We start from the raw sequence: 22,369 nt of genomic DNA, 5'->3' as shown, positions 1-22,369 counted from the left end.
CCTCGGATCTCACTTTCGTATTTTTTTTTCTCTCTTCCTCTTTTAAGTTCTGGCTGTTGAATTGAACAGAATTTACATTGAAATAAAACATAAAACCTCTCCCCCAGATTTTCATATCATCTAACGGAGACTGTAAGTGTCCCACTAGGGTGTTCTAAACACTTGCTTAGAGTGTTTAAACTTACTCCCAGTGTCTCTCCTGAGAGAAGGATGAAGTATTCAAAAACTGGTTTGGATTGATAAAGAACTTTGCCCTTATTTAAACAGCTCATCTTGCATCAGCCTCTTTTCATTCACTAAACAGATTCTGCAGCCCTCCTCATCTGAGAGAATTAGGCCTCCCTTGTCTGCTTTGCTCCAAAAAATCACACTTTCATTAACACAAACATCTCCTGATCTCTGCCAATGCATTTTAGATTTTCAAATTATGAAATTATGTGCGTGCATCATTTATCAAAGTGCCGTCATGCCCCAGGTCTGCCAAGCATCCAAACTGGGCAGTCCCCTGGCATGCATGTGGATCCATTCGAAGGAAGGGGCATGGTAATTGTAATCTTGGTCCCTGAAAGAGCTGCAGTTAGCTGTGCATTTCTTACATCAAGGAAAGAAATGTAATAAGTTCCAAGAATGAGATCTCACATCTTAAAAGCAAAATTTAGATTCCCATCTACTCCTTTGAGCAGTAGAAAAGATGAAAACCAAATTTTGTACTGAAAATGGTCTGATTATGGTGAGTTAAAAAAAGAATAGTGTCTTTAGTGATATTGTAAACATGCAGCAATACACCAGTAACAATGTTGATATTTGGGAACTAGATACACACAGAAGGTTCTTAAATCTTAATGGAAAGTTCCCCAGGTAAAGTTGGTCCATGTATATATATATGCCTTTCAATAAATTTTTTCTCAAACTCAAATCTTCAATCTTCACCTCTGTTTTCTCTGTTCAGTTCATTCTTTTCTGAAACAGAGAAAGATAAAAACCACCATTAAAAAATAGCCTTAAAACCATCCAGATACTCTGTAATCACGGAACGTGTCAGGGTTTCAATTAAAAATTCTGGAAAATAAATAAAAATATATTAACTAACAGATAAAACAAATATTGACACTATCAAACATGGACTTTGAAATTACTATGTATTTATACATTCAAGAAAATAGATGATAATACGGAAGATTTTACCACATAACTGGGACTTATTTTTTAAAAGGGAAACTCTAGGACTAAAACCATGACTGACGTGTGTACCGTAATAAATAGGCTGAACAGCAGACTGGAAGATGGGACGTAGCTGAGGGAAATATCAGAGAACTGTAAGTTAGGCAAGGACAAAATATCCTGAGCGAAGTCTGGAAAGAAATTACATGGAAGAGGGAAAGTGCCACACAGGACACAGTGAAAAATTCTAGCATACGCCTAACACCATCTCCCTGCAGAAGGGGAGGAGAGTCACTGGATGGGGCAAGGGCAGTATTTGAGCGTAAATGTCAAGAACTTTCCAGTTGATGAAAAATATCAAGTCATAGATTCAAGAGGTGCTCCAAACTCCAGAAAGGGAAATTGAAAAGAAAACCACACCTATGCACAGTAAAACAGCTGAATAGCAAAGGCAAAGAGAAGATCACAAAAGGGCTCAAAAAGGAGGATACATTGTTTTCGAAGAAACAACCATAAAACTAAGAACCAACTCTTCAGTAGAAAAGATGTAAGACAGAAGATGGAGAATGATCTGAATGGGATGTGAAAAAAATCTGGCCACCGGTGAAATTATCTTTCAAAAGTGAAGCACCGTAGACATTTCTAGACCACCAACGACTGAGCATGGTCATGAGCAGCAGCAGCCTGATGGAAAGGGCGTGCTAACGCTAGTTCTTCAGGAAGAAAGAGAATCATCCCAAAGGGAGATATAAAAATGCAGGAAACATTATATAGGCTAAATTTGAAGCAAATCTGAATAAATGCTAACTATAGATAATAATAATATATTCAGGAATTTAAATATATATTGAATTAAAGTGCGTAATAATAACAACACTAATGGCATCTGGAGGCTGGGGGAATGTCAACAGAGTTCAATGTCCTGAAGTCTTAGCATTAACAGAAATGTGTTACAAGTTATGATATTTAGTTCTGGTCATTGTAATAGTGTAAGAACACATGTTTAATCTGTAGGGGAATTACTAAAGAATAGTGAAAGGATGTGTAACCAGCATGCCAACAGAAGAAAAATAAAGGGAACAAACCAAAATCGATCAATTCAAAAGAAAAAAAAAAAAGGAGGCCACAAAGCAATTGGAAAAAAATCAAGTTAAAAAACCTAATAATGCGGTAAATATTAAATTAGTTTATATTTTGTGCATCTGTTGATTGTTTAGAAGTAGCCGGGAAGTGTGATAAACAAACAAAATCTTACTTACCTGAACTGGAAAATTTAGCTGTGGAATTAAAATAACTAGCTATTGTTCATTAGACAAAGTTTCCACAAGCAAATAATAAAAATTATCAATAGTTGATGATTTTTGCATGATTATGATGTGCTAAGCATTATGTTAGATATGTCACTTTATCCTTTTGCATTTGTTTATTAAATGTTTTACATTTTCTTAAGTGGACATCAGGCAGGTTAAATAACTGCTTACATTGAAAATAGCAGATCTCTGGAGACAAAACAGGTTTGTTTTTGTTGTTGTTTGGTTTCATTGATACACTTAATCATATCTAACTGTGTCAACTACTTGGAAAAGGAAATCAATATTCCATGCAATTTTTAAAATGTGGCAATAATGAGACATGGAGTCATCTTAGCATGAGTGAAACAAGTTTTAAGAAAGAAAAAAGGAATTGTTTACATTGCTCGAATTCTAGCAATTAGTCCAACTCATTGGTTTATTGAACAACATTTTATTAAGCATGTGCTACATGTCAAGCATCATACTTGGCCATGAAAATATAATACAAAACGACAGAGATGTGGTCCTTGACTCATGGGGCAATAATAATATTAATTATAAATTAATGTATTTCCTTGATTAGATAATAACAAGAGAAGACAAAGAAATAAATAATCACAAATTCTGATAGGTGCTATAAAGACCACAAAGAGATGCTCTGAGAATTATAAATTAGTTCTCTTTTAGGTGGTATAACGAGAGATGATTTCTCTGAGAACCTAACATTTGAGCCAGCAGAGCTCTATAAACAGGGAATTCTATTATGTATAGGTTAGACTGGAACACTTTTGAGAATGAAATGGGGCATGCCTAATAGTTGTGTAGGGTGCCAGGCCGAACCAGATTAGGTATTTGCCCTCCCAAACCAAAACAAGTATGGGTTATTTTCTAAATGCAATCGGAAGACATTAAATATTTTAGCAGGGAATATTTATTGGCTGATTTACATTTTTAACAGACCTCTCTAAATGCCATATGGAAAACGTATGGGTTAATGGGCAAAAATGAAGGTAGGGAGACAAACTCTGAGGATGTGGTACCTCTCTGAGGATGTGTCTCTAGGTAGGAGACAGACAGTAGTTTGGATTGATGAGGCAGAGACATAGAGAAAAGTAGCCAACTCAAGATAAAACTTGCAGTTATACAAAAGTTATACAAAATATCACGTTTTCATTTTAATTTAATAAACACACAAGATATTATCTTAAAATTTTGTTCTGTATCTGGAGAAGGGCTTTTCAATAGCACTAATAGGAATATAAACATGAAGGAGAAATTATTTACCGGCGGCAAAAACCTTCAAGTATTAAAAAAGTTTTGCAATAAATAGCTCCCCTTTTCTCTACCAACCCCAGTTTTGAGCATTTTCTCCAATTCTTATCAATATGTAAGTTTATATATATTTGTTAATAAAGACTATTAATTTTGTGCAACAATATTTTCTGAAGCCTGTTATGTATATATTTACTTTATTTTGGGGTCTTTTGCCATTCAAAATATTTACTTTTAAATTTATGTGTAGGAAAATGAATGTAATTTTTTCTTTATAGAGACTAAGTTTCCTAATTTAGAAAAGTGTGCCTCATCCAAAATATTACATAAACATCCATACGAGTGGAATTATTTCATATATTTCCTTATATATTTTATATAATCTCTAATCCATCTGAATGTACTTTTGTATGTGATCTGAGATAGGAGCAAACATTATTCATCATATTAAGATACATCATACCTTTCCATCTGACCTGAAATTCCACTTCAGTTTTTATCAGGTCTTTAAGTCCTAAATCAATTTCTGTATGCTCTGATATACTCTACTACTTACCTATTTCTGTGCCCATATACTCCACTTTTGTTGGAATGACTTTACAGTAAGCTTTGGTAAGGGAAGTCCTCTGTATTAATCCTTTTTTCCCTTGTGGCTCCTGAAAATAGTTTTTCATCACACATACAGTAATATCTACCTCTTGTAAATAAATCAAACAGTACAAAATATATGGCATGATATATTATAATTCTCAATCTCTCCCTGATTCTTCCATTGACCACTACTAAATGTTGGTGTATTTTCGTTCAGTTTTTTGGCTAAGCATTCATACATTGAAATTCATTCTGGACTAATCTCATTTTTAATAATTTCATTAGTGATTCACAGACATTTATTCATCCAAAGAAACTTTAAAATATTTTAGTCTAGTCCATAAAATGAAGAACTCATCTTTTACTAGTGTCTGGAACACACTGTCAGCCAGTAGATCTTTAGATTATTTTTTTAATCAGCCTGTTTCCGCAGAGCTTGTAGGATTGCAAGGAAAACATACCTACTCAATCTAGCTCACAAAAATGAGGATTTGTCATCTCTAAATCTTCAAGGGCCACGATCAAAATTGGAAGGAAGTTCACCAAAATATAATATAACAGGACGAGCATTAAGCTGAGGCAAAGTTTCACTAGTGATTCGTCTCTCAAATTGAACTCAGTCATTTCATAAGCCGTTTAGAATGCCAGGTGCTGGATGCCACAATGAAAATGACAGAATTACTGCCCTCGCGATACTCACTGTCTAATGGGGACAGTGGGTTACAGAAATAATGTGACTGGCATGGTGTCCCACAGGTAATTTAATCACTAACTGAGACCTAAACCTCAGTAGTTCCCCTCTGCCTCTGCCTCTAAACCCCGTTAACTCCACAAAGTTGCTCTGTCTTTATCTATTCATTCTTTTTCTTGATTTCAGTCACAGAAGAAAAGGTGACCTAATCAAAGCTAACCCATGACTCCTGAACTCATTTCTCCCAACTCTCTCTTTTTATATTTAAATGTACCATTCTGTCATTCTAAAATGTATATAAAAGGAAGAAATGTTTTGTTGGGGGCGGGGAGGTAGAGAGAGAGACTCCAATGGCTCCTGATTTCTCTGTCTGACACTGGATCATTTCTTCCTTCCTGAAACTCCCCCCTGCCTTGCCTGCTCTGATAGGACACCATCAGCGTTTACCCCTTCCCTCCTCCATCCATCCTTGCATGCAGGCTTGTCATCCATCTCCTGTCCTATAGAAAGGGATCTTTGTTTTCTTCTCACATTATTTCTCTTCTCCCTAGTATTTGTAAAAGTCTCATAAATCATTACTTTTACCTCTTACCAATTTCCAAATCTCCACTTCCACATAATGCCCAACCATCTGTTGAACGTTGTTGCCAATACGCACCAAAACTGAAAATTAACCTCAAGGTTTTTCCCTATTTAATCAAGAACCTGCTTCTCCTTACTTATTTCTATTAATGGTATATTCAGTCTACCAATCTTCTACTCGTGAAGCTTTGGTTTGACTTGTCCCTGGCCTTAACCAACCCCCTACCTCCCATCACCACCATCTAATTATTCACTTGACCTTATAGCTTCTGCCTGAAAAATGTCTTGCAGACAACCTTTTTTTTTTTTTACTTTTAGTTTTTATTTGTACTGGTCCTAATTTAACCCATGCTAAAAGTATCTATGACCTGGACTATGTATTACAAAAGTATTTCTAGACTCCATTAAGGATCTGAATTAGGAATTAGATAATTATTACATATATTTTTTGCCATGCCTTTTTATTTTCAAAGTCATAATTCATTGTTCTTTATTGAATGGCATTTAGCAAATAACTACCTTTAGTCATAGTGTGTATGGCATGTAGTACTGTGCAGATAGGAAATCAAATGTCTAGTTACTTATTCACGAGTGTGTTTTAAGCACCTACTATTTCCCAGGTAAGATTCTAGATTCTGGGGATTCAGCACTGAAAAAAAATAAAATCAAGAAAGTCCCGGTACTTGTACAAAAACTCATATTTTAGTGGCTATGTCTGGGTTTGAATCTTGGATCTAACATTTTTAGATTTGTGATCTTAGATAAGTTACTTAATCTTTCTAAGCCTCTGTTCCTTTATCTGCTAGAAAAAAAAAAAGGTGGAGGAAGGGAAGGTATGAGATATATTTATATACCATGTAGGCTCGCTTTTTTTTTTACATGAATTATGTAAAATGTTTTTATTTTTTAATTATTTTATTTTATTGTTGTTCTATTACAGTTGTCCCAATTTTCTCCCCATTGACTTGAGGAAACAGAAATTGGATAGGCTGATAGTTCAAGTGATTCACTCAATACCCGTTAGCTCCTTTTCTTCTGATACGTATGTTCTGTGCTTTCATAAAGCTTGCCTTACTCACCTCTGAGCCCACATATTGGGGTTCATTTTGTTTTGGCCTATAACCCCCTTTCCAATTTATTACATAATGTACAAACTACATATGCATTTTTAGTATTTACTCTCTTTTTCCATTCTGAAAATGTGTTGAATTTGCATCAATACTTACAAATTAGGCAGAACTTAAACTACTAACAGATGTAAAGATTTTTCACCTGGGAATAAATTAAGAATAGTAATAAATATTAAAATAACTAGATTTTACTTTCATTTGTAATTATGTAACCCATCTCAAATTTTTTTTCTTCCCCAAATTAAGACTTTAAAATGAAAAAATATATACATTATATATATATTCCCTTTTCCTCTCCTTTTCCCTCTCTCTCTTTTCACTAGTGACTCAGAAAAAAGAGACCTTATTCAGGTCTTTGCTATACTTCTGGTTCATATCCAGTGGACAAAAGAGTGGGAAGCATTCAACCAACCAACAATTATTGAGTATCTATAAAGTATCAGAAGCTCTTCCAGACTCTAGAGAAGTCCTGGCTCCTGCTCCCATGAAGCCTGCATTCTGAGGTATGAAGCATTAGCTCAGCCACAGCTACTGGGGTAGTGGTAGAGGCCTACATGAGATATACTTAGAGTAACAGAATATATTGGAGATAATCTAGGTATTGTCCAGCCTAATAGAAAAATCTGTATACTTGTCTTTCATTCCACCTTTTCTTGGATGCCTTCAGCAACAGGGAGCTCAGTATCTCATCCTTTCCATTTTTAATAGGTTTCAACATTAAGAGTTCTCATAGTTTTCTGAACTTCCAAATATTTAAAGGCCACTTTATACCACTTTTTCAACTTTCACAACCACACAGGTCCCTAAACTGGGCTAAAAACACACAATCTTTTAGTAATTCTAAATGTACTGTTGTTATCAGTATTGCCCATGTGCCTCCAAGATTCCTGTCTATTTCTAATGGTCTTTATATACAGACTGACCAGATGAGAATATAGTGAACCATTTCTTCCTATTCTGGTTCAAGCATTTTAGGATTGAAATAACCCTAAATACCTTCATCATCTTAACTGGTCGGCTCATATTAAACCTTTGTGTCTGTAGAATATTTCTTGTCATTATTATTCCATGGCCTTACAGCTAAACACGAGGGATGGTGATATGTGTGGAAAGCAGGCAGGCAGGCAAGCCAAAGTGATTTTATATCATTTTTTGAGATTAAGTACAGTGCTCTCTGACTTAATTATTTTCATTTTAATTTATCAAAATTTAGTTATCAACTTAGATCATCCTTCATACCCAGAGTCAAAAGCAGAGCTTCAAGCTTACAGGAAACCAAACAGTTCCATAATCATTCAAATGACATTGCTGACACAGTACTCATGTGAACAAGGACATTATATTCATATATTATTATAACACCACTTGAAATACGGATGTTTCCTGGCAGATAGGTTACAAAGACAACAATAAATTATACCCAAGTATTTTGTGACTTCAAGCTGATTTCTTTCATTTAACTCCTGAATATTTATTTTATGTAAGTTTTTTACTCCATTCAGTTGAAATAATTTGGAAGTTATTGGAAATGCTCAAGGACTCATTTTTTTTTTATTTCAATGGAGATCCAAAAAGTCCCAGGTCACCACATTATAATCAATGATCAACATTTATTTACTCTAAAAGAGAAAATAAATACTTTGTACCTCCATGTATATAACATCATATATGTGCCTTTGAAAAATGATAAAACATAATTATCTTTATTTCTAATTAAATTTATTTCAAAAGTAGAGAGCTTAGGAGATATGTGATATGTGATACAGTTCTAAGCAAAATTATGCATTGTAGAACCCAGAAAGCAAAAGACACAAAAATGTATAGAAGAAGAAAAGCATACTTTCCATATATGTTGACATTTTAAGAATTACAGCTATAGCAGCCGTAAAAAGAAATTTTAGAATTCAATGAATATTTAGATAGTTAAGACAATTAAAGAGTTAAAATTTTTACATTTGGAAATTCTTCTTTAATGAGAAACAGAAACATAAAAAATGAAAACAATAATAATTATAGTGTTTACAAAGGCTTTGGAATTTTCAGTATTCTTGGGTCTCTGCTTGAACCACATAAAATTGAAATGATGCAGTCACAAATTGTTTCTTAACTGTTTTATATTCAGTAATTTTTAATGAAGCAACTAAATTAGGCATAACTTAGTACAGCTTTAATGTAGTTATGATGAATCTATTTTACTTGATTAAAAATTATAAAACCAGGGAGCCTTAAATATTATCTTAAAAGATTAACTACTGTGTCAATTACAAGTCTAGGGGAAAGGTATTTATAAGAGAATAACTATTCTGAACAATAACTTCCTTATGTTCATTTCATTTAATTAAAAACTCAATCAACTTTCTTTTTTTATTGATTTTAGAGAGAGAGGAAGGGAGAGAAAGAGAAACATCATTTGCCGTTCCACTCATTTGTGCATTCATTAATTGATTCTTATGTGTGCCCTGACTGGGGATGGAACCCACAACCGTGGCATATCTGGGTGATGCTCTAACCCACTGAGCTACCCAGCTAGGGCGTCAACTTTCATTCTTAACACTAAAGTTTTTCTAAATTACACATTGGCTTGCAAATGGAAGGGCTTACAGCAGGGCTAAGTCAATTTAACACCAGTGAAGATTCAGCGAGTAATCCATTTTTTATTATATTGGGGGTGGGAGGGACTACTTGGCAGCTCAGAGTGAACTAATTCTAACTAAATTCACCTATCTTACACTGCATTTTGTGTTACATGACATAATACGAATATATACTAGTAAAAAAAATCATATGGATGCCTAAATGATGATGAGGCCTGCTCTGACAAAATGTACATTAATTAGTAGAAGCCTCAATTCCTTAACACTGAGTCCATGAGGCAAATATTCTTACCTGTCTTTTAAGGTGACCAATTAACCAATGCATTTCCAGTTTCCAGCTGTTGAAAGAAAGTATGATCATCTGTATAATATGCTTATTTTGAGAGGGGAAAACCTGCAATGGAAAAAGTTTTGATCTATGCATTGGATTTTTATCAAAATACAAATAAATGGCCATAGGAAACAATTTTCACCTACAGAATACAAGTAACTTTACTTATGTTTAGTTACCAATCTCCTCTAAATTGGTAAATGTCTTCGGAGCAACTGAAATGAACAGTCCCTCCTTCCCCTGGCACCTTGACCAAATAAACAGCACCACGCAATCACACATTCTGGCCTCAGCCCGTTGCCTAATAAGCAAGGTAGCCACGCTGCCAGCTGGGGCTACCACTTGTGAGTGCTGCAGCCCAACGCCAGGAGATTCTCCAAATGCTAGTAAATATCTATTTCTTTGACAAAGGAAAGCATTAAAATTTTTTACATAATCTTAAAAAACAGAAGCGATCTCAGTGTTTTGTTATTGTTTGTTTTTAGGTTTGGGAGCAGGAAGCATCTGAAAAATGATTTTAAAGGAAGCGGACTGGTACTTGGCATGGGACTGCGCTTTGGCTGAGTTCAAAGTGACGGAAGTTGATTTGTATTTTTCTGCCACTAAAACTGAAGCGTCCTGCCCAGGAAAAGTCCCGCCAGACTTAAGGAGTTCACCGAAAAAGGACTCAGCAGAGCGCTACCATAAATTCAAAAGTAACTATCCGGGGCTCACGGGGTTTGCCGAAGAGGCGCGCGACGCGGGACGGGAGAGCTCTGCGTCTCTCGCCTCCGAAGGACTGATTGGTCAGTGTCCTCTCCCCCCTCTGTGAATCGTAAGTAAATGTCACCTGCACATCTTCATGACTCTCTCCTGTCGGTCCTTCTCGTCCTCTACAGTTAGGACAGTCTCAAATACCCTTTTCCAGCCCTGGTCGTCTTCAGCTCCAGGGTCCCTAACCCCAGCCTCTCGCCTCCAATCCGGTCCCCTCCCCCGCGGTCCCAACCTTTCCAAGCGCTACCCGGCGCTGATTGGCGGTGGCGCTGACAGGAGGCGGGGCCTGGAAGTCCCGGCCAAACCCGCCCCCGCGTATAAGCCCCTTCTCGGCTCTCTCTTTCCATCTCTCTCCTCTCTTTCTCTCTCGCTCCCTTCCTCCCTGTAACTGAGCAGTGAAAATTCATATTGTGGATCCACTAACAGGCACAGATGTCATGTGAAAACGCACATGCTCTGCCATCCACACCGCCTTTCTTTTCTTTCTGATTCCTCTTTTTTTCCCCTTGCTCCTTCTCCCTCTTCTTTGTAACTAACAAAACCACCACCAACTCCTCCTGCTGCTGCTGCCCTTCTTCCTCCTCCTCAGTCCAAGTGATCACAAAAGAAATCTTCTGAGCCGGAGGCCGTGGCATTTTTAAAAAGCAAGCACATTGGAGAGAAAGAAAAACAAAAGCAAAGCAAAACCCAGGCACCAGCCAGCCAGCACATTTTTTTCCACCCTTCCTGAAAACAAACAAACAACCAAACAACCATCAAAACAGTCATCACCACCATCATCAAAACTGTTAACCTAGCAGCGGCGGCGGCGGCAAACGTCACCCTCCGGCCACGGCGTCCGCCTAAAGGGATGGTTTTCTCAGCAGAGCAGCTCTTCGCCGACAACCTTCTTCACTCGTGCTGAGCGGGATTTTTGGGTTCTCCAGGGTTTGGGCTGGGAGCAGCTTGATGACTACGCGGAACGGGAGAGCGGCCACACCATGCGAGGTAAGCGAGCCCGCGGGCACGGAGGCTCCACCGGCACCAAGGCTCCAAGGGTCCAGCCCAACTCCAGCCAGAGGGAGATCTGGGGGAGAGGAGCGCGCCCAGCCGAAGGGGAAGAGGTTGGCGGGGCGCAGTTCCCTACTTCGCGCTCGCAGGTGGGCTACAAATGGCCTGGGCGTGGAAAGTTGTGGGGAGGCGTTTGTGGCCTCTTGGGAGTTCTGGGGGGCGCTTTTTGGAGAAAGGAGCTACGCTAGTTGCTTCCTCTCAGTCCTTGAGTTGCACTGAACCCTTCTGCTTGTGGCTTTCGGGTGCGGAAGCGTATACGGGATGGGGATGGAGGGAGAGCCGGGAGAGGGATGGCTCTCAGCAGAAGCAGCGGGAAGCCGGCGGTGCGTGGTGGTTGCCGGCCGGGCTTGGACGCGCTGGGCGCACTGGCTGGAGGTGGGGCGGGAGCACGCGGTCACACACTCTGTAGATTACAAGGCCCACCAGCGTCCGGCCCGGCTGACGCGTCCCTTCGTGGGAGAGGTAGGCAGAGGGGCGGTGTCGCCCGGCAGGACGTGAATTCCCGGATCGTCCCCTGCGCGCGTCTGTCGAGCCGGAGCTGCGCCCAGGCCAGGTCCTCGTGCCCGAGCCCGCGCAGACCAAGGACGTGCGCCCACCCGAAAAAGTTGTGCAGAGAAAGTTCCAGAGGATAGGAGAACTTGCACTACCAGTGGTGGGAAGGCTCTTTTGTCAAAGGGCTGCTGCGGTAGGCGGTGCTTCTTGAGAGCTGGCGCCAAGACCCCCCGCGGCGACGGCGGCGGCAGGACCCCTGGGCGAAGTGGTGGCTGTTGGGTGTTGCGCAGGGTACAGAGACGAGACGCCGGCTCCTGCTGCACGCTGGGCTGCTGGAGCAGCTGACCTGGCCGGCTTTTGGAAGTCGCTTTGTTCGTTTCCTCCCCTGTGTTGCCGGGACGTTCAGGTTTTCTGCTCAGTGTGTCCGGACCCGCTCTCCCTTACTTTCCGCTTGGCCACAACTTCACTCTTCTCTTGGAGAGCAGGCCGGGTGCCCATGCGCCATGGGGATCTGTACAAGCCTCTGGGCACAACCTTACCCCACCCCCCAGTTTTTCTTCCTGGCCACTCTGCGGTTCTTAGGAGAGTAGTGGGTAATATCCTGTCCACTTCGCGCGTCCCACCTGGTCCTGGCAACAGAGAAGTTGGAAAGGGTCAGCTCCAGACCTTCCGACATCCCTGACCCCGCGACAGGTGGATTAGGCAGGGAGATCTTGGGAGAGTTAGGCTATAAACACATCGTTTCCACCGTGTTCACCTGCCACCCACTACCCCCAAGCCTCTCTAGGAGAGCACCGAGGGTGCAGAGTGCATGCTCCCCCTGCTCCGCAGGTGGTGAGCCCCGGGCCGGGACGCTTAAGGCAAAGAATGGGTTAGCCAGCTAAGCGCTGGCAAGAAAGAAAATAGGAGGGGGAACAGAGAGCCTGGGTGGGTGGGAGGGAGTCAGCTGAAGATAAGGAACAGGGAAGTACTGGTGGAATGGTCTTGACTGACCCCCGCACTGGGAATAGGGGCCCCCATGAGTGCGAGCTGGTTCCAGTTTAGTGTCCCAGTTGGGTGCTTGGTCACGTGTTCCACTATCCAAATTCTTTCGGAAACCAAGTTATGATCTTTCTTTTTCTTTTCTTTTCTTTTCTTTTCTTTTCTTTTCTTTTCTTTTCTTTTCTTTTCTTTTCTTTCTTTCTTTCTTTCTTTCTTTCTTTCTTTCTTTCTTTCTTTCTTTCTTCTCTTTCTCTTTCTCTTTCTCTTTCTCTCTCTCTTTCTCTCTTTCTCTCTTTTCTGTCCCATCTCACCATCATTCCTTCTCTTTTAGGTTTCCTCTGCTCCGGTCTGGAACTGCTAGTTCCCCCCCCCCCATTATTTCTTCCCTTCCAACACTCTTCTCATGCTGGGTTTTTATGTTCCGAAGGTCCAAAACCAGGCACCACCTCAGCTCCGACTGGGCCCTAGGACCTGGGGCATAAAAGCCACTCACTCTCCCTTTAAATTGTAGAAGACAGAGGAGGCCGGGCAGGAGTGGATATAGCTGGATCGCACTGCTCCTGAAGGAGCAGTTTGCCAGCGATAGTCTGGGTCCCACGCGTTCTCTCTTTGGAGACTCGAGAAGCTTGAAGGGTTGAAAGTCGGGCTCTCGCCTCATGCTCACTGTGAGAAACCAATCTAAGCCCGCGTCTGCGTTCTAGAGGGCACCACCCTTGCCAGGCTGCACTTCAAGTTCTAACTTTAGGCGGCTGTCAGGCGGCCTGGTGGGACACGCTGGAGTAAAACCAAGCTGAAAGGTGGCGGGGTCTTTCTCTGGTTCTCCCGATCTCTCCTTTGACCCCTTACTGTCTCTCTTCTGCCATTGCTGCGCATTTGCTACAGACCTTGCCCTCCAGCGATATCAGGGGTTGCTCTTTAAGGATGGGTTGGGAAAAGAGCCTTACTATGCAGACGCCTTGTGGGAATCAGGGGTTGAACTTGAGTGTGAACTTGAGAAGTGAGAGCGGAAACGAATCAGCTTTCTCTTGTGCCTGGGCTGCTAAACAGCCTGTCCTGGGGGGAGGAGGGCGATTTTTGAGTTCAGCTCTACAATGTGCCCACTTCATTTCCCCACTAGACTACACACAGGCGCTCGCGCGCGACCCCACGCTCAGAGGGCCCCCATCCCCAGTCAGTGTCGCCGCTTGGCTCTGCTCTCTGCGGTTGGCAACTGTTCTGTTCAGGCAGGGAGTCGCAAACTTGGTCCAGGATTGAGCTGTCCCCCTTGGGACCAACCCAGCAAATACATCCCCACCCCCACCTCCGCCCTGCTACCGCCACCGCCAGGTCTAGCATATTTAAGAGACTTTATCCCCAGGGAAGCTCTGGGGTAAGAAAGGGGTTAAGGGGCGCTGGTCTTTGAGGTCATTGTCCTGCTCCACAGCAGAACTGAGTCCTGGTCGGACGCAGTGGCTTACTCGGGGCTGGCCTGGGGCGGAGGAGGTTGTATTTGGTGGCACACAAAGCATTTCACCCTTTGTGTGATAGAAGGTACCACATCAGTTCTATGCACGCTTCTTCGCAGATTGCATTATTGAAAATAACTTCTGAAGGCAGGAGGGGCTTGTAATTGGGTCCATCCATAGGTGAGAAACAAGCCAAGGTGTGGGTTTCAAGACTTCTTCCTGAGAGTCGGGTCAGCTGTGTATTCTACAGGGGCACCGAAATGGTCGGGTTTTCAGTCCTGCCTCCGCAGAAAACCCTGCTTCCAAAAACAGGGGCACAGATGTCGTGCAATCAATAGGTGATTGTGTCTCCGCGGATTAGAAATCTGGTTTTATGCTTGCTGTAAACAAGAATGGGGCTTGGCTTTTCTAAAGCCCAGTTTTCCTGTGTTATTTTCAGGTAGTTAATTTTTATTAATTACTAACTTTAGGGGGGAACACTGCTTGCTTTCAGAGGTATGGCAGCCCTTCAGAAATCTGGAGCTTGGGATGTCCTGCAGGCCAGGCCTTTGGATCCCTTAAGCAAGTTCTCGATCTTAATTTCCTGCCCAAATTTCAATTACATATTTATAACCAACATTCCACCTCCCACAATTTAAAAAAAAAACCTTGTTGGAAGGATATCTCTGTCGGTAATCTGCTCATAATTGTTCATTAAGTAATTATCAGTAAGCTGTCTTTATTCCAAGAAGAGTAAACTCATTCAAAGAGTTTAAGGAAAAATCCAATCCTAAAGCTTTATTTTAAGTATCATTGAACATATACAGCCACAAAAATAAAATATTTCTTACTTCCTGGGACTCTCCCCTCTCCCTTCCCCGACATCCTGGGTGAACTTGGAACAGGGCACATTATGGCACAGAAGTGTGTGATGCCCTGGGCTTCCGGAACACCTATTACAGTCACCAAGCCTGGTCACTTTCCTGTGTTTTCAGAAAATCAGACACTGGGAAACCACGATGGTTTAAAGGACGAAATTTTGAGCAGCAAGCTCGTAAACATGAAGAAGAAAGACTAAAACACCTTTGTTAGCATCCATTTAAAACTTCGTAGATTTTCCATCAACAACAGAATAGCTTTTGCGCACTAGAAAACCCTTAAAAGATGGCTTCTTGCATCATTGTTAAAGTGGTTTATGTTAGCTTTTATTTTAACATAAATAATACATTTATTTTATACTTTTAATCACATAATAAATGTTAACATTTATTTTGGTAACAGTTTGTTTAATACTAAACCACTAACAGCCTTAAAAGCAATCATCCAGGTAGGTGTTTGCATACATTGTATTTTAAATTTAAGTGTTCCAGATTCACGAGACCTAATTTTACATCACCAAGGGTTTTGTAGACCAAGAAAATAGGAAGTCTCAGGGTCGGTCTTCATGAAAATGACATTCGAACTGTGTAGTAATACTTACTTTTAATCTAAAAGAATTATCATCAAGATTTTTAAATAATTCAATACAGGAAGTTTTTCTGGATAAAAATGCAAGTAGAGCTTTTATCAGCTATTAATTTCACATTTTATAAACTTGTATCCAGCTTTTAGGAATGTTGTGGCCTGTGCAGTTTTTATACGTTCAGTACAAAATGAAAGTGTGACTCATTAACTAGATTTTTTCACTGAAATAATGATATGCCTCTGATTTAAAGAAAATCTCATAGCATTCGACTAATACAGGGTTAAAAATTATTCTAGCAAATTAGTAAGTTTAAAAATCCTGTATGTGTGGGTCTGCTGGTGTTCTGCAAATGTGCAAATAAAGTGAGGTTTAAAATCGTGACCGGTAACATCAATGCCACTGTACATTGGTGAAATCCAAGCCTTACCGGTAATTATATGAGGAAATAGGAGAAATAATGCCAAAGTTAAGACCATCAAATTCTGTACAGATTGAAACAAATCAAAGCTTATGAGCACGTGTTATTAGTGCTAAAGTTATTAGTGATTGAGGTGACTTAAGATATATTTTTTATCATTCTAACATTATGAAGATAATTTCTTGAGACTAAATCATTTCTGTATTTATCCTATAAAAACAAAAAAATAAGGCTTTAAATTATATTGTCATTAATTTAATGTAACTGACATTAACAAATTATTTTATTGTTACATTAACATTTACAGAAAATGAGTGTTAGAAATGGACGTTGTGCTTAATAATTAATATGTTTTTTATTCTACATGTAGTTTTACTGTTTCATTCATTCTTATCTAAGGGAAAGAAATTAAATAAACAAATGAAATAAGTCTTTTTCTAATGTAATGAATGATGACCTTTGATAAAATGAGCACTTTACACATAAAGTATTATTCCTGTAATTTTGCAATCATCTTCCAATTATAGCTTCTTGTAAATATTTGTCTTACTTTGAATAGAATCTCTGACTTAACATAATCTCTAGCAGATAATAGCAGTTGTCGGAGGCGTCTGTTGATACACACTGATACACAATATGTATATGTATGTGCCTGTAACCACCCACTCGGATAAGAATATTTGAGAGACGAAATCATTCTTGTCTTCCTTTTCACAATCCACACTTCCAAATTCAAACATATTTGGAGAAACACAAGCAACTTTCCAGAGCATTCAAAAAGAAAAAATGAATACATGTGGTACTTGAGTCCCATTTTAAAAGAAACTCTTAATAGCATCTATTTATAAATAATCTACACAAAATACCATTATACCACCTAATGATAATTAGAGGGAAAAGAAATCCAAGAATTCAGGTCTGTCAAATAAATAAAATATTCCCTCCCAAATTAAGCAACGAATTCATAGATAACAAGGCTTATGCCATGAATTTGATGTCTCCTTTGTAGCACAAGACAAAGGGAGCATAGAGGAATAAATATTGATTGAACTAATCATCCGATGAATAGAAATGAGATTTACCAGTGCACCAATACAATAGGCTATGTTAACTAGTTCTTTTATAGCACATATGCTGCCCTTTCAACCCCTGACCCCATCCATTCACTTCTTAATGAGGGAAACCACAGGTGTTACAACGGCATTTATAGCGAATCAACCTAAATATAATAACCATGTGGTTAACTAATGGCATGGGGGGGTGGATTCTTATGAAAAGAAATAATTGTGATCATAGTGTCACAAAATTATTATGCATTGCATTTTACTTAGAATTTCTGGCTTGCTCTGTTTATCTTTTAAAATATAACTATAGGGCCATGAATAAATTTTAAGTCCTGGATTTGTTGTCTCCATAATAACTACAATTTTATTAGTGCTTTACCAGGAGTTAAAGTGCTATTTAACATATTAATACCTTGCATGGTAAGCATCCAAAACATTTTAAAATAACACAGAAGGTATAATATTTTATACTTAATATAGGGTATATTTGTCTTGGTTAGTGGCTACTTATAAATATTGGAAAGAAAACATATCTTTATAATAATTACATTATAAATTTTGTTTTAAAATTAAATTGGGATAGTCTTGGCTTAAGCATGTTCTTATGAAAGCCAAATGAATGTGTCACCTTTTGCCAAAACATGAGGCTAAAGTACTTTGTTTTGACTTAAATGTGTTCACCTCTGCTTTAGTAAATGTTTTATTAACTGGTTGGGTATGCTGACTTTGTAAATTACTTCACCACACAGGGTATTTTTGATGACATTTTTTGTATGATTAGTTACCATATCACGTGGTCCTGGTTATATTTCTCTAATTCACAGAAATCACAGACATAAGCAAAGAAAGAGCAAATTAATCTAGTTTACTGAATTATGTTTTTTGTAACTAGCCTACTTATTACTTTGTCCTCATGTAAATCCAATATCCTGGCATCATTGCACATACAAAAGATTTGGGATGCTTAAAGGAAAATGTTTTATCTTGTAGCAAAGCTTTTTTCCAAAGCATATTGCAATAAATCAATTTTGAATCGTATTTTTAAAAACTTTTAAGCATTCTCCTTTTTACATGAATTCCATTAGAATTATGTTATCAGATGACAATGGCAGAGATACACTCTCTTAATTTCAAATTAGAAGTGCAAAAGGTGCTCTCTGATTTGGGCACAAAATTATCCTTAAAACAGAACATCAAACGCTTTTCTAAAAAGGCCTTGGCATTTATAAGCATTACTTGGCATGAAATAAATGAGTATTGGTGCTGCAAAAAAAAATTGTAGAATAGCTTTTTATTTCAGTTTTCTAACTAGTTTACAAAAAATTATTTTCAAATACAAATTTTTCTCCTTACTTGGAACCAAGTTTGGTTCTCCTTCTTCTGAAAACTTTGTCAAATGCACCGGTCAACTGATTTCTAGGAGCCCATATTAAAATATCCTCTTGAATATAAGAATAAGATCATCTTCACAAATGTTTCTATTTTTCAGTTTTAATTTAAAAAGGAACAAACTCCAAGATTTCTTCTTTTACATATATATATAATCTCCAAACAGAAAAGTATGCAACTCACATTTATTTATTCATGATTTATTTATTTACCAGTAACTACTCAAAGCCAGGCCCAGTACTGGGCCCTAAGGATGCTCAGGTCGGTAGCGTTCAGGTCAGCTGGCGAGGCTCCCATAGCTGTGACAAATACAGAGGGGTGCCCTCGGCACGTCAGAACGGCTCTCACAGGGAAGTGTTAGCTGAGATGGGCCTCTACAAGTGAGTAGAAGCCCATCTTTTGGTTGAGTTGTTCAGCATAAATGAGGTTGTTTAAACCATAGTTTGTTGTATTCCTCAGTTGCCTTTTATAGTCGGTACTATGTGAAAGTTTGCTTATTGACATAGAACCATTCCAAAAAGAGCATATTCTGATGTAGAGAAAGTAGTAGTATTGTTCTGAAATAAAGCTTTGATTAGTAAAATGACTTTAAAGCCACAATTAAAAAAAACCTCTAAGGTAATAATTAAATTACAAAAAGAAAATGTACTGAAGGAGACAAATGCTGATGTGAGGAAGACAGTAACTCATAAAAAAATTTTAAAAGTATCACCAGGAAAAATGCCTTATAATATCCCTATACATTTGTTTTTATAAAAGAAAGTCTTGTTTTTGAAAACTAAGGAAATGGCTGGTGTGTACTGAGTTTCATGTTCTTTAACATTTAAGGTATTACCTGAAAATAGTGGCATCTGCTCTAGAGAGAATCTTAGATTACTAGATACCAGGGAGAATAAAATCCATTGAAGTAACAGGGTGTGTCGGCAGTGTCTGCGGGCCACGGTAATGGTCTTCAAACTCTTACATTCCGAGAACTGGGATGTAAGATTGAACTATGAAAATTAAACAATAAAACCTACACATAATGGTATTACAGACTTTTGAGCTCTTCTCTCTCTTAAGCGTATTTAAAGAAGGAATCCTGGACACCTAGACACTAACAAAAATGTGAGTGTGAGGAGCAACTGTTGGCCGTGTTCATACCAGCATTAGTTATGGGTAAATCCCTGATCGGGCTGAAAAAAAAATAAATAACCACTATACGTCACAACTAGGCTCGTCATTTTGAAATGATAATTCGGCATTCTAGTTTTGTACGTTAGTTCTTGTGAGCTTAGTTAACTTGAATCCTCATACGAAGGTCTAATCCACTCTGAAACACTGCCGAGATCAAGTTTCCGAACCTACGAAGCTGAAAACCAGACCCTGGGCTGGGGAGAATTCACAAAAGTGTCACCATTTGAGACATCCAGGCAGCCAAATTGTTACTCTTGGTCATAACCCTCTGCATTAGCATGAACCTCGTCTTCAAATTACTACAGGGTAAGCAAGACCACTAAATCATGTCTTTTCATCTTGAAAAATAGATACATTTTTTAAAATACTGATTATTAATTAGAATTTATTAGACCAAGGAAGAGTGCTCTTCTGGTGTAACACATCCTAATAATTAAATGGCTATTGTACCTGATCTGATTATTTCTTGAAACTGGAAGAATTTAAGAAGTGACTGAATGACCCCACTTCTTGGGGCTTTTCTAAAAATGTGAAAGGTTAGATTGAACAGTTATTTAATGAGGCATCTGGTTTTCTGGATACCCCTGCCCTCACCTCTCATTGTAATTCTTCTGGTGCTCATATGTTCCAGGACAGTGGACACACATACCCACTTCACGTTATGTCTGGGTCAGGGTGCTGTTCTCAGCAAAGCCTAGCAAATGTAGGCTTAGCCCTCGGAGAACAGCAGTTTTCTCTGAAGTGCTGTATATAATGTAAGTCTCCAATTTTTTGTGAAAATATGCCTACTGCTTAGTAAATATTGTTGCCTGTAATTAATTCTGAGAACATACATTTCAGAATAGTACTCTTCCATTTGCCTAGTGTAATAAAAACAATTAAAACTAATTACTCATCAAACTGCATTTACAATATGTTTAATTTCACCTGTCCAAGGCATGGTTCTCAAAAGTGCTTCATACAGGTTCCATATAATTCATGTGAAAACCCATATTCTAAATTTCTCAAGTAAAAATTCCATATTATAGCTTGAGACAGAATGAACATTCAAGTATTATTTTATCATCCAATAGCTTCTGGCTTCTAAATCCCACAACCAAACAATAACACACAAGTTTAAAGAACTTAGATATGTTGAGTTTCTAATGTATAATTGGCTGGTCAAATAATAAAATTACTATATAGGACATTTTCTATTAACTTCTACATAAGTTGTGTCTGGCACATAGTGAAGGAATTAAACACTTTCCTTTAAAAAAAAAAGAAAGAGAAGAAACCTTGTTCCAAATTTCCACAGTTTTTGAATATGAGCAAATGTCACGCAGTCTGGTTGAATACAGTAACATTTGTTCAGAAAAACACAGCATATCATTAAGGTGCAGTGTTTCATGGCAATAATTTGTTTTGTTTTTTTTACAGAAACAAAATATTTCAGATAAATTTATTTAGGAATATTCAGGATCCTAACCTATTCATCAGTTTGCTCTAAAATTAAATTTAAAACAAACAGACAAATATTCTGTGCTTTTTTCCCTTTCAATGTTACTTTTTAAAGGGCTTGATTCTAAACAGCCTCCCCTTGGATATATATTTTCATTCTTGTGATTAAAAATAAATAAATACAAAAGAATGGGGCTTTGGGGATATTTTTCCAAGGACAGCTCAAAAACGTCAACAGTATGCTAATAAGGTAGCACTGGTACCTTCCGGTTGTGTTTTTGTTTTATCTTGTTTACTCAGATTTCTAAACGTCAGTCTGACTGCCGCGCCTGTCACAGTAAATTCAAGTTTATTCTATTGGCTTTGGGAAGTGTTCTTCGGTAATGAAATAAGTTGATCTGAATTTCTTTCCATCGAAATTTCTGCAATTATTTTGGAAAAATTATCTCACATGATTGACATGAGTGTTGATTTCTAGTCAAAGAGAGACACTTTTTTATCATTTTACGATGACCAAAAAATAAAAGAAAATATATGGCAAAGTTAGAGGCGACACCTTCGATAGTCGGTCAGGTTCAACAAATCTTTCTTATTGAGGACTTACAATGCATAACAGACGGTGCCTTCTAAGATCACAGTCTCAAGCACAACACAGGTGGTTTCTTATAAAAATCCTAAGGAATTTCTTAGATAATTTTTGTTTCATTTGAATTTCTTAAAAGTGCCCGGTGTTTTCATCTCTTTTTTCCTAAATGAGAAAAATGGATGACTTGCCCAAAATTATTTGTTACAAGAAGTGGAGAACAGAATTTGTCTTCAATCAAGGACTTCCATCTCTGAGTCCAGTTCTATTTTTATTACGCTACGCTTTCTCTCTTAAGCTGTGCTATTTTTCGCCACCCTTGCACCCAAAGCAGACATCAGTAATCAGTCATGACATTAATATTTGCTAAGTCCAGATGCAAATATTCATTATCATTATCATTTGACCGGTACTGGTCCTCAGAAAAAAACTTTTTATCAAAACTCTCTTGAGTGTTTTGGCCATATAAAGAATAACTAATATTATAGTG

At 38.5% G+C, this 22,369-nt stretch overlaps 1 protein-coding gene and 1 long non-coding RNA gene across 2 annotated transcripts in view; one reads left to right on the top strand and one right to left on the bottom strand.

Moving 5' to 3' along the window:
* Positions 1-242: 242 nt before the first annotated feature.
* On the bottom strand, positions 243-10,610 carry LOC123479251 (uncharacterized). The gene is made up of 3 exons (XR_006654806.3): positions 10,474-10,610; positions 9,606-9,651; positions 243-960 (listed from the first exon to the last, which is right to left on the bottom strand). It is a non-coding gene; the product is annotated as an uncharacterized lncRNA (long non-coding RNA).
* Positions 10,611-10,688: 78 nt separating this feature from the next.
* Positions 10,689-22,369, top strand: part of RORB (RAR related orphan receptor B) — a 187,130-nt gene continuing 175,449 nt past the window's right edge. Inside the window, exon 1 of the mRNA XM_024555525.3 lies at positions 10,689-11,384. Within this exon, the coding sequence (XP_024411293.1) occupies positions 11,378-11,384 (7 nt within the window). The 5' untranslated portion in view covers positions 10,689-11,377. The remainder of the gene's footprint in view (positions 11,385-22,369) is intronic.

Source organism: Desmodus rotundus, chromosome 1 (genome assembly GCF_022682495.2).
Source record: "Desmodus rotundus isolate HL8 chromosome 1, HLdesRot8A.1, whole genome shotgun sequence".
NCBI classification, from domain to species: Eukaryota; Metazoa; Chordata; class Mammalia; order Chiroptera; family Phyllostomidae; genus Desmodus; species Desmodus rotundus.
This window is presented reverse-complemented; position numbering and strand designations above follow the sequence as displayed.